The 13,379-nt window shown below is 29.8% G+C and overlaps 1 protein-coding gene across 1 annotated transcript in view; it reads left to right on the top strand.

Moving 5' to 3' along the window:
• The window catches only part of LOC111705663 (calcium-dependent secretion activator), a 62,252-nt gene that overhangs the window by 16,516 nt on the left and 32,357 nt on the right, over positions 1 to 13,379 (top strand). Inside the window, exons 16-25 of the mRNA XM_023478285.1 lie at positions 642 to 710; positions 2,018 to 2,122; positions 2,767 to 2,859; positions 4,327 to 4,433; positions 4,873 to 5,048; positions 5,774 to 5,791; positions 10,458 to 10,534; positions 10,831 to 10,963; positions 12,091 to 12,203; positions 12,745 to 12,794. Coding sequence (XP_023334053.1) covers positions 642 to 710; positions 2,018 to 2,122; positions 2,767 to 2,859; positions 4,327 to 4,433; positions 4,873 to 5,048; positions 5,774 to 5,791; positions 10,458 to 10,534; positions 10,831 to 10,963; positions 12,091 to 12,203; positions 12,745 to 12,794 — 941 coding nt within the window. The remainder of the gene's footprint in view (positions 1 to 641; positions 711 to 2,017; positions 2,123 to 2,766; positions 2,860 to 4,326; positions 4,434 to 4,872; positions 5,049 to 5,773; positions 5,792 to 10,457; positions 10,535 to 10,830; positions 10,964 to 12,090; positions 12,204 to 12,744; positions 12,795 to 13,379) is intronic.

Genomic DNA, 13,379 nt, shown 5'->3' with positions numbered 1-13,379 from the left:
AATTAATAATTTATTATTGAGATATATCAATATCCTAGTTAACCTCGCTAATTGATTCTTAGTAACATGCACCAGAGGTTAGGATAAATTGAACTTTTTTCTCCCTCCCTTGAAATAAAAATCTATATTTTTTTCGGGAATAGTAAAAAATCTATTTGATTTCTCTAACTAAAAAAACGTTATACAACAAAAACTAATCTTAAAATCGTAGTTTTTAGATCGATACTATTAAATATTTTTTATTTCACATTATATCTCTTTTTTCACCTTTCTTCGCTGTTTTTTAAAAAGCTTAAATAGGTTTTTTCAAACCCAATTTAATAACGTATTTTTAATCATTTAGAAATCAACAATGATATTAAATTCTATTACTCTTTGCAACCCAATGTTGTATTGAAGTTGTATTGAAGTTGTGGCAAAATCTTAATTGTTTTATAAATAGGAATTGTATATTAATTAATAAACAATTTGGATGGAAATTTCTTTTTTTAGCGGTTTAAATTGTTTTCTTCTATATTCCTTAATTCTATATTTTTTTCACAATTCAGTAGTTCTATTTTCAATATTTTTCTTATTTTATATATTTTTACATTTCTATATTTTGAAATACATTTTTCTATTCCTACATGTATATATTGTAGGTGGTGGTATTAGAAGTAAGAAATCTGAAATCTGTTCCTCCGAATAGAATCATCTACTGCACCATGGAGGTATACAACAAACAACAACCCCTGCTTAGATTACCAAGCAGGGGTTTATTTTAGGGGGGGGGGGGAAATAATTTTCGATGATTGGGGGAAAAAAATAAAAATTGGACATCAAAAAGAAAGTTTTTTCATTCTATTTTATACTGATTTATTTTCCCCAGTTCAGCGGAAAAAAACCTAGGGAAAAAGGATTTTCTGAAAGGGTCGGGGGGGGGGGGGAAAATGATTTTTAGAAAATATACATTCCTGTTACAAAGCCTTTATGGGTTTATCATATGTATAGCCATGTCAATGTCAATGTCAATAGAATGTTTGGAAATCAATGATTGAATTTTTAAGAAAAAGTATCAAAAATAGGTAAAAAGTGAAATCCCAGGTTCTTATATGAATTCAAATTTAATATTGAATTAAACTTCTAAAAAGATTCTAAAATATGTTTAAAGTTACATTTTTAGTTTTTGGTTTTCTTTTACATATAAAGATCGAGTTGCTTTTCCTTTCATTTTAGTCAGTGCTGAAAAACACTCTGTCCATGTAAGCATTTTTTATTCACTTCGAACTCATTGATGGTAACTTTGAAATTATGATGATCAGAACTTTTTAACTGGGAGTCCCTGGTTCAATTATATACCTGCATCGCTTGTCGTCCGAGGGTTTAATTTTTTTTTAATAGCCTGTGGTCGGTCGGGAACCAGCAGAAGGTTTGTTGTGTGATCAAGCTGCAATAAATTCCTCAAATTCAAAAGTGGATATCGAGATCAAGCGTTGTAAATTAGAGCCATCTAAAGCATACGTTTTGACCTCCGGGTACTTTATCAAAAATGTATTAACAAATAAAGAGTTATTAGTGGTATTTCTGATTAAAAGAAATATCAATGACGAAAACAGACTCATTGGTGGTATTTCTGATAAAAAGAAATATCAATGACAGCAAGGAGTCATTCATGGTGTTTCTGATTAAAAGAAATATTAATGACGACATTGAGTCATTCATGGTATTTCTGATTAAAAGAAATATTAATGACGGCAAGGAGTCATTCGTGGTTTTGTTAATTAAAACAAATATTAATGACGACAAGGAGTCATTCATGGTATTTGTGATCAAAAGAAATATTAATGACGACAAGGAGTCATTCATGGTATTTGTGATTAAAAGACATATTAATGACGACAAGGAGTCATTCATGGTTTTGTTAATTAAAGAAATATTAATGACGACAAGGAGTCATTCATGGTATTTGTGATTAAAAGACATATTAGTGATGAAAATTCGTCCGAGTTTGTCCGCCAACGTACAAGTTGTTGCCTAGGTTGGAAACAGTGAGAAGCTAGCTACAGACCAGGTGGAGGCTAGTAAACCATACTGGGATACTCAGGGAGATTTCTCAACTGCTAATCCATTACCAATAGTTAAGGTAATATTTCACCTGTTGAGGGGAATAGGGACATCCCCCCCCCCTCTGAAAAATTGAAAGGAAGTTAATTTTGGACACAACTTTGGAAATATAGAAAAATCATGTTTTCAAGGTTTTTTTTTAGTTTTAGATATCGTAATATAACTTTATTTTTGTACAGAATAAGTATTAACCATATTTTACTCTTTGATTTGCAAACTTTACATTTCTTAGTGGTTCAAAATGTAAATATTCACTAGATTTTATCTGAAACGTCTAGGCTAGCAATTTTTTGTGAATGTTAGAGAAAACAGAAACGTTTCGTTTCAAAGCTAAGAACATTTGAATAATTCTAAAGAGTTCCCGAAACAAAATTTGAGTCAAATCTGTCAAGGGGTTGTAATCGAACATAAAAACAAAAAAAGATTTAAACAGTGATTACCAAGTTAGGACTTAAACTAGTTCAATGAACATTAGACATAGCATTTGTACAGTGTGAATAGACCCTTTTCACTTAAATTGTGCTTTGCTAAGTTACTAGTAAACATATTTGCTTTGTGTTAACATCAAAACGCTTAAGTATTGCTATAATGTCGTCTTTCTATTCCCTTGTTTTCTGGTTATCACTGTACATAAAATATATAGATTACATTTTAACTGTGCAGGTTAAATTGTACTCAGAGAATCCAGGGATGTTGTCGTTAGACGACAAAGAACTTGGAAAAGTCGTCATTAAACCTACTCCACTTTCATCAAAAGTAAGTTTACGTTAATTATATTAAACCTAAGTTAACATTAAACCTACTCCACTTTTATCAAAAGTAAGTTTACGTTAAACCTACTCCACTTTCATCAAAAGTAAGTTTACGTTAAACCTACCCCACTTTCATCAAAAGTAAGTTAACGTTAAACCTACTCCGCTTTCATCAAAAGTAAGTTTACGATAAACCTACTCCACTTTCATCAAAAGTAAGTTTACATTAAACCTACTCCACTTTCATCAAAAGTGAGTTTACGCTAAACCTACTCCACTTTCATCAAAAGTAAGTTAACATTAAACCTACTCCACTTTCATAAAAAGAAAGTTTACGCTAAACCTACTCCACGTTCATCAAAAGTAAGTTAACATTAAACCTACTCCACTTTCATCAAAAGTAAGTTTACGTTAAACCTACTCCACTTTCATCAAAAGTAAGTTTACGTTAAACCTACTCCGCTTTCATCAAAAGTAAGTTTACGTGAAACCTACTCCACTTTCATCAAAAGTAAGTTTACGTTAAACCTACTCCACTTTCATCAAAAGTAAGTTTACATTAAACCTACTCCACTTTCATCAAAAGTAAGTTTACATTAAACCTATACTCCACTTTCATCAAAAGTAAGTTTACATTAAACCTACTCCGCTTTCATCAAAAGTAAGTTTACTTGAAACCTACTCCACTTTCATCCAAAGTAAGTTTACATTAAACCTACTCCGCTTTCATCAAAAGTAAGTTTACGTGAAACCTACTCCACTTCTATCAAATGTAAGTTTACGTTAAACCTACTCCACTTTCATCAAAAGTAAGTTTACATTAAACCTACTCCACTTTCATCAAAAGTAAGTTTACATTAAACTTACTCCACTTTCATCAAAAGTAAGTTTACATTAAACCTACTCCACTTTTATAAAGTATATTTGGGTGAGTTTGGGTCAAGTGTTCAATTTCTTACTCCAATTTCACTAACAATAAGAGCATATCAAGCAATTGCTCTTGCAATTTTTCGCAGTAAAAAATAATAATTGATTAAGATATTTATTAAAAATAAAAAATGCAAAATATATTAGTAAAGTGTCTAAAAATAACTAAGTAGGTAAACTAGCCACAACAAATTCAATTTTCTCTCTTATGCCGTCGAGATCAATTTAAACCAGAGAGGTGGTTTAATTTAATTGATAAGTAAAACTAGTTGTAGCTAGTTGAACTACTTGTAGCTAGTTGAACTACTTGTAGCTAGTTGAACTAGTTGTAGCTAGTTGAACTAGTTGTAGCTAGTTGAACTACTTGGAGCTAGTTGAACTACTTGTAGCTAGTTGAACTAGAATTGTAGCTATTTGAACTAGTTGTAGCTAGTTGAACTACTTGTAGCTAGTTGAACTACTTGTAGCTAGTTGAACTAGTTGTAGCTAGTTGAAATAGTTGTAGATAGTTGAACTACTTGTCTCTATATCTCTGCTTCTCTAGGCCCCTGAGTGGTACAAGGCTACAGTATCGAAGGGTTCTGGAGATCAAGAGTTGAAGATCAAGGTTGCCGTCAGGATGGATAAACCTATGAATATGAAACACTGCGGGTAGGAATATATCCAATATAATATGATTAAAGGGATTGTTCATCTATTTCAAGCTAATCATGACACCTTACTCTTTGGAATTAAGAACAGAATTCTAGAACAAGGGTAATTGAGTGATAGGTATATTCAGGCATAATAACAATCTAATTTTTGCCTACAATTTCTGGGTTTTTAGGCAAATATTTTTGAATGATAAATTGTGAAAATTTTGTTCTGAAAAATCTCTGGAAAAATTGTGTAAGAGCTTTACAAACTTATTTTTATATAATATATAGAGCTAGAGACACTTCATTATTATTTTTAGATTTATAAAACATTGATATATTAAACTCTCAAAAATTAAATTTTTAAAAATCTTATATTTTTATCTAAAAAGTATCTTTTAATTCGTCAATTTATATTTTTCAAACAATGTATATATTAAATATTTTTTATTTAGATATATGTATGCTATGGGGAAGACAGTTTGGAAAAAATGGAAGAAAAGATATTTTGTCCTGGTTCAAGTTTCTCAGTATACCTTCGCTATCTGTAACTACAAGGAACGTAAGAACGATCCGTCGGAGATGCTCCAGCTTGACGGATATACTGTAGACTATATTGAACCTGCTGGAGGTAAACTACAATTTTGAAATTTTTTTATAAGTGTCCATACAAAATTTCAGCCCATTTGGTACAGGCGTTTGGCGAGCTATCGTGAACATATATATGAATGTCTTGTTTTATTATAAAGATATAGATAAGAAAAATTAACTGCAGTGGTCGACGTTTATATCAATACAATAAAGACGACTTATCTTTTTTATTTCCAACAAGTTTTTTTCAATTAACAAGTTTGAAAGGAAACAAAGAGAATCTGTTAATTGACAGCTTCTCTTTGTTTCCATGTTTATGTGTATTCATGCTGTTTGATAGCTTGGCAGAAATCAAAGATTGAAATCGAAAGTCGTCTTCATTTTATCGATATATACGACGACGGCTGTATTTAAAACGAAAAAAAATTCTGATGAATAAAACAATTGGGTTTATGAAACTCCAGATTAAATAATAAATCGGTTTTATGAATAATTAATTTGATTATTTATTATTGAACATATTTTTATTTGAACATAGTGCCATGATATGAATTTGTACATAAGAATAATTTGCTATCATCAATTTGCTTAGAATACAGCACGCCACGGATTAACAGGACTTGACTCATATATATACAGTAGTAGCTTACACATTTGTTTTTGTCTTTACTTTATGATATCAAATTTTTACAGATTTATTTTTTAATTATATATTTTATTTTTTAATTATCTTATTTTAATTTTTAATTATCTTTGTATTTTCAGCGATGTTCTACCATATGAGTAAGTTGTTAAACCGACATTTTTAGTATTTCCCCACTGACTCGGACCAATCAGAAATCAGTTTGAAAATCAATTATTGAGAAACTTAGAAACTTTAAATTTAATTATTTGTTAAGTTTAAGAGGTATTTCTGGTGAATGGCAAGCTTTGGTTTATATATCAAACTTTTGATTTATTTCAAGACAAAACTGAATTTATAAATATTATAGAAATTGGAACTAAAAGCTCGCCAAAATTTTTATTTTCTAATCCCATATTTTCGCATCCTGATGTGGCATACTTTTGATATTTTAAACTATAAATTCTGTTTGATTATATAATTTAAATTTGAAATAGTAAATACACCATTTGGTCGCAAAGATATAGGCATTGGAAATTTGGGGCCACCGCCTGTAGTTTCTTTGAAAAAATTCGCATGTTCAAAAAAAGATAGATTACATAAAAATTATGTTATCCAGAGAATATTTCACTAATACTTGAGCTAAAAAAAAGCTAACTGTCTGTCATAACGATTGTTTTCAACTGATTCTGATTGAAATGCGGAAAGTCATTGTTTTAGTATACTTGCATGCATAGGAGTTTTAAACCAAATCTTTCTGACAACAAGAAACAAAATATACTTTAAATAATATGTTTCCTTGAGTCATACATAATACAAGACTTAATCGACACACAATCATTCCCAAATAATTGTAAAAGAAATCACAACAAATTTAGATGTTTCCCAATTTTAAAATCTCCAAAAATAGTAATAAACATAACTTCTGCTTAAAACTTTTATAACTAAGATTAGAAAATAAGAATAATATATATCTTCAAGATAATCAATCTATAGTAATTGATCATTTAGATTCTTAGACCTAACTTTGATTAATAGCTAGCCATTAGAAAATTTATAAAAATAATAATTACAAATATTAAATAAATCAAACTAAACTGTTTGATGCGACTGATATAAAAAAATTCAAAATATAGTTTTTAATTAATAAATGCTTTTAAAAGATTAAACTTTATAGTAATCTAGCAGAGCATTATTAAAAGTTGGTTAATAGAATAGAAAACTTTAAAAAAATATTTTTATCTCAGAGACTCCACGATCCAAATAGAAAAGGGCGGCGAAAGTGTTTTTTCCCACTCTAACGAACACCCCTATTTTATTTTGGACTGTAAAGTAAAAATGAAATAGGCTGAAACCTGAGAATCTCAGGTGTTGATGTGTCTAATATTCCTGTCTCGAGAAATTGAAAAATTAGATTAAAGTCAAATATAATCAAATAAAATATAGAATTAAATATTAATCTAGTTCTTAGCTTTTTAGATAATTCCTAAAATTAGTTATACTTACTATTATAGATAAAGACCAAGGGCGTTTACAGATGGGGGGGGGGGAGAAATTGCCCCACCCCAAGATATCTATAGCGAAGGGGGGGGGGTAGATTCGCCCACCCCCCAAACAAAAGTGTCAAACAAAAGTGTTTCAAGCTGGAACAAATCCTGTATACGCCCTTGATAGAGACAAGTTTCAATCGACTTTCCAGAAGTTATTTTGTGACTAGTTGTATTCCCCTAGGATATTCTATACATTAAAGTAGGACCACTGTTCTTTAATGTATATAATGCATTTGCAAACAAAATCAACATCAAGTTATGATGGATGCCCTGACAAATTTTTGAATCCCAAATCTTGGCAACCTGATAATGTAAACCTTTGATATTTTAAACTTAGACTGTTTGATCTAATAGAATTCATAATTTGAAACATCTAAGGTCTATGATCTTGGGTTGCAAAGATATATAGATTAGAAAAACTTAATTCCTTTGATAATAATTTTTAATGGACAATTTTTGTTGATTTTAAATAAGAAGTTGTAAAACGTTTTTTAATATCCAAGTCTTTAAAGGTGAATTCATAAATAAAAAGACATTATTGAAAAATATTGAAATAAGATTTAAAGTTTTGGTTGAACAACATTTGTAACTTAAGTTAATCTCTTAAATTACACAATCTTGTTTTATCTCGGATATAGAGAAATGTTTTCGTAGTGTTCACTAATATTTTCATGATTTGTGGATTTTTAAAGAATTTAAAAGAATATTTTCTTTACCTTTTTTGTCTGTATCTACCGGAGAAAAATTCACATTTTCAAAAGTGCATCAATTTAAAACAGATTCTGAAGGAGGAACCCCAGTGAGTTCAAAGTAAACATTCTTTGATTGTCTCGAATCATAACGTTTTTTGTCTCATTTTAAGTATGCGCCTTAAATTTAAAAACATAATTTAACTGAAAACAAAATGTTTAATTTCACCAAAAATTTATCAGCTGTAACAATAAAAAAGATCGAAAATGAAAAAAAAACTTGGTATGAAAGTTTCTTTTTAAACTTGAAAAAAAACTTTGATCAATTTTAAATACAAAGGTGTTCAGACGCTCTTGAAAGAAGTTAAAGAACACTTTTTTATTCTTCAAAATACACACTATCAGGAATAGAAAGTATTCAATTTACAATTTAAAATTATTTTTAAGATTTTAACAGCATCCATTTTTAAAATTCAATATATGTTTATGTATATATACATTTACATTGTATACACGACTCAAATATAATTTTTTGACAGTACGTCTAAGGTACAAACTAATTTAATTTTGGTGAATTTATTTGAGAGTTAATATCCCAGATTTTTAGTATTATCAGAAATAGTCATGTTTTTACCGTTAGTTTTTTTGTTTTGTTATAAATTTCACGACCTCTCACACTGGACTAACCAGAGTGAGCAGCATTCGGTTTCTTCTATTTGAAATCAAACGTGATTTGGTCTTTAATTCATCAATTTTTTACCTTACGGATTTGTTTATTCTATACTTTTTCCTTCAAAATACATATGTCGACAGAAAAGTATTTCAGAAAAAAGTCTAAAAAAATTGTGTTTAATGGGTCAAATTGTTATCGAAAGTCACAGCTTTCTGGAATATTGACAGAACCGTTAAATCCACGTGCTCTCCTTTCTTACTTAGCCAACTTTTATCCTTTTTGTTATCTAAACTAATACGCTGTTTAAATTGGTTAGAATATATACCTTTGGTATTTTTGCGACCATGAAATAGTATTCCTTCATTGACCAAGGTTGTATGATAAGGTTGGTTACTCTGGATGTGCTCTAAAAGCAATGTACGGAAAATGTCGTCTCCTTAGCATAGATAGAAAAAATACCCATATGACGTCACTGATTATAAAGGCGAGAGCGAAATATACGGATTCTATCTATCTAAGCTAAGGAGACGACATTTCCTTAAATTGGAGCTTATCGAAAGTAATCAACCTTATTATACAACCTTGCTTCAGACACTAGAAGGCCAAGACCGTTTTATTTACGTTTGATTATTTATATTATTGTTATTGTGAGGTTAAAAACATCTTTGAAATCTACTATTACGGGACATTTTAGATTTCTCTACTATTCTACCATTTAAAGGTATTGCATTCACCTATGTTAAAAATAAACACAACGCTCTTATTTTTGAATTTATCTAACCGCTCGAGGGTGTTTCTGAGCCCGAGAATGTCCAAAATTCTCGGTCTAATTTTTACTCAAAAAACCTCGTGTTTTTATAGAAAACTTCGCGGATTATTTAGATACAGGGTGTCCCAAAAACATGGGAATTCAGTGACGAATTAGATACCGTCTTTGTTATGAATTAACATTGTAATAACTAATTTCAAAAGCCAAACTATTATTATGTCTGCTAGAGTTTATTTTATGAAAAGGGTATAAGACTGTAAAAATGTGTCTATAATGTCTCCGCAAGATGAACAGTGAAGACTACCAAGTTTACTCTGTTTGTATACTGCAATTTTCTTGTTTAACCGTATGTACAACCGTATGCCGTCAAAACATAAACAAACAAAATGTGAACATAGCAGACGAAACTCTTACAGATTACAGCTTTTTCTGTAGGTATCACTATACTAAATCAAAGAATTATTTAAAAAGACGATATAGAATTCGTCACTGAATTTCCATGTTTATTGGGACACCCTGTACTTGGAACCATAGAATTCCACCAAAAGCAAATAAAATGTTCGCCCGAACGCTTAATGTTCGCTCAAACCGCAAGCAAAAAAATTGAGTTTTTGCCAACAGCTACAATTTTTGCAACCTGATGGCTTAAACCTTTGATATTTCAAACTTTTGATTAGTTTGTGTCAAAGAATTTCTTTGTTCGAAATTGCGAAAATTTGCTTGCTTAGGAAGCTGTAATACAAACTATCTAAGAAATTCATAATAACACCGCAGAGTGAACACTAGACAGAAAGTTTTAGATCATTCTCGAGTTCAGGAACACCTTTTAGTTTTTAGATAGACTGTGTTATCCAATAAAAAATTAGGGTATGAAGTGTATTTTAAAGTAGGTGAACATTCCCTTTAAAGAGAGCGATGATAGTTCTAAAATGAAGTAAAACACACCTAGAAGATGTCTAAATACTTCATTTTAAACCATTAACACTCCCTTTTTTTGATACTTGGCACACTGACAAGAATACAAAACATTAAAACTGCATGCTTCCATGAACCTTGCAGGATAGCAAACTTGAAATATTAAATATATGGATATCCCTGAGTTTACCCCTCTGTCAGGTTCATGGTTAGAAGTTGATTAATGTTTAGACCTGGAGGGAGGCAAGTTTTTCTTTAATACCGTTCGAGAGGGGGATAGTGTACTCTTCGCAACAGAGGATGAACAGGTTCTTTTTCATTTAGGGACAGTCTAGGGCCTTTTAGCGACAGTTTAGGGGAAATTTAACACTTTTTAACTTTGTATTTTTAAGATAAAATTACATTTTAATATTGGACTCGCAATACTTAGTATTTTGAAAAAAAAACTTTCTGTTGAAAATGTTTTTTAAAACGTTTTTTGAACTTATCATCTTAAGAAATGTAAAAAAAAAAAACAATTTCTTTTGGACCAATATTATCTTTTTTTCGTACGTTTAGAGTGTGATTTTTAAATTAATTATGTTCTTATAATTATTTTTGTTAGGAATCTCATAATTGGGTGATGGCTTTCTATCGTGCAACCGGTCAGGCGCACAAGCCCGCCCCTCCAGTTACTACGGGGAAAACAACATCGTTAAATAAGAACCAGGGGGACGCAGATAAAGCCAGAAAGCATGGTAGGATTATATTTTCATTTCAGGAATCGTGGATTTTATTTTTTTAAAGAATTTAAATGGGCTGTAGAAATAATTTGAAATGAGCCTCCATTTATGGAGTGAAATGTCCTATAGGCTAGAGTGCCCTTTAAATACGTTCATCGGATCCAAAGTCTTAAAATTTGTCGAATTCTGACATTTTTTTCTCATTTTTCTAATGGTTGAATCCTCAAGTGGCGTTTATTAAGAAACAATAATTGAAAATAATCAATTTAAGTTATAAAAGGATATAAGGATACATTCAGGCACCTCTGCCTCTTAAAAGTAAATTCAACCTAAATAAAGCAGAAAGTCTGACTGCGTCAACCTTGTTGCACCGGCTAGTTTGCCTAAAGAGTTAGGTAAAGTACAAACTGGGACCGTAAAGGTTGACCCAGCTCAGAAATTCAACTGTACTACGGCTGCTCGTGCATTCATTTGTAAATAGATAAATATTTAAAAGGTTTCGTTTTGAATCGGACATATTTCTCAACATATTAATGGAGGTTCACTTGAAATTAAGTAGTTTGTCCCTTTAATCCAACTTTAAAACAAAATTATTTAACCTAAAATATTCAAGAAATACGATGATTAGAAAATTCTGCTTTTAATCACAGTTTCATATTCTGCAAAAATAAAAATCTACTTCAATTTTAAGAAAAAGTACCCGGATCTGTTGGAATCCCAACATTTTGGCTTCCTGGATCTGGATCCGATAAAATACGGATCCACGAATCCGGATCCAAGGGACAAAATACCAAAACCTGTAAAAATATATATTAAATATTGTTGTGTTTTCATGCTGATATAAATCAAAAAATATTTTATTTTGAATTTATATAGGAACGTCGTGTATGAAGTATGAATACACAATATGTGTATTTTTAGACTTTCTTCAATATTTCTTTATATAAACATATATGGATATATTTTTATAAGAGCTTATTTTTTTTATAAAGAAACATGTATGTGTGGGTGGAAGGATTTGAAAGAAAATTTTTAAAAGCTTAAATTAGTGGAACGCAACTTGTGCATTGTAAATAAGTATTTTAAAGCAGACCCCCGCTCTAGTATATAGTATATACCTATTAAGCTGTGATTGTGTTAAGGTATGGAGGAGTATATAGCGGCAGATCCTATTGGATTTGATCATCATAAACTATTCTGTAAACTACAGACTTTAAGCCTAGAGTGGAGATTAAACGATCCCTTCGCATCTTTGGTATACAACTTTTCTTTAAAATATTATCTTTGGTATACAACTATTCTTTAAAATATTATCTTTGGTATACAACTATTCTTTAGAATATTATCTTTGGTATACAACTATTCTTTAAAATATTATCTTTGGTATACAACTATTCTTTAAAATATTATCTTTGGTATACAATTATTCTTTAAAATATTATCTTTGGTATACAAGAAAGTATCGTAAATTAAGTGTTTTAATTAACTATTATTAATATTCATTAATGAAAAATTACGAATTATGAAGTATTTACCAATGCTGCTTTACAGTGAATCATTGGTAAAAATAAACTCATTGATTCTTTCCTATACCTTTGCAACGCAATATCGTAGAAATAGATATTTCAATATTTGAATTCTTTTAGATCAATTAATCAGAATTAAAAATATCAAAGATTTATACCATCAGGTTGCAAAGATATAGGTATTAGAATATTTGAGTTTGTGGCAAAGACTCTATTCTTTTGTGATTGAAGAAGAATGTTTAAAATGAAAAATCATGAAAACATATTTAGGGTTGGTTCACTCCAGGCCAGGTGTTTATACTAGATGAGTATTGTGCAAGGTGAATTTGTTTCTATTTATTTTATTTATAATTTTCCCCTTTCTAACTTTTCAACTTGACATATGTAAGGGAAAGATGTAAAATATAAAATCAAATTATTTGGAATTTTTTTTCAAGGCAAAAGTTATTTAATGAGAGGCGTAAAAAAATCTAGAGTTAATGTTAAAAATGTTTCTCATCTATACTTTCAATATGCTAAATCTAATTTGAATAACATTTATATCTAATTTAAAGTTGTTTTTATTTAGAGTTGAAAATTTTAGAATTATTAGGTTCGCAAAAAGAAGGTTAAGACTGAAAAACTGCAAACAAATTCTTTAAAATCAATTTTTGATGAGTTTTCATTTATTATCTCTTATGATTTACAACAGTTTTTGGAATTTATTTATCGTTTATATAAAATAATTTCAAATAATAAAGCTTCAGTGATTTTTTTACGAAATATGTGCAACCTGATAGTGTAGACCCTAGATATTTTAAACTTAGATTATTTTTTCTAACAGATTTCATACTTTAAAATATTTAAGGTCTGCGGCATTGGGATGTCTAATTATAAGGATTTATAATTAAAAGGATTGTGACAAA

The sequence above is a fragment of the Eurytemora carolleeae genome, unplaced genomic scaffold, assembly GCF_000591075.1.
Source record: "Eurytemora carolleeae unplaced genomic scaffold, Eaff_2.0 scaffold663, whole genome shotgun sequence".
Classification (NCBI taxonomy): domain Eukaryota; kingdom Metazoa; phylum Arthropoda; class Copepoda; order Calanoida; family Temoridae; genus Eurytemora; species Eurytemora carolleeae.
Note: the sequence above shows the minus strand (reverse complement) of the source record. Positions and strands in the feature narration are given on the sequence as shown.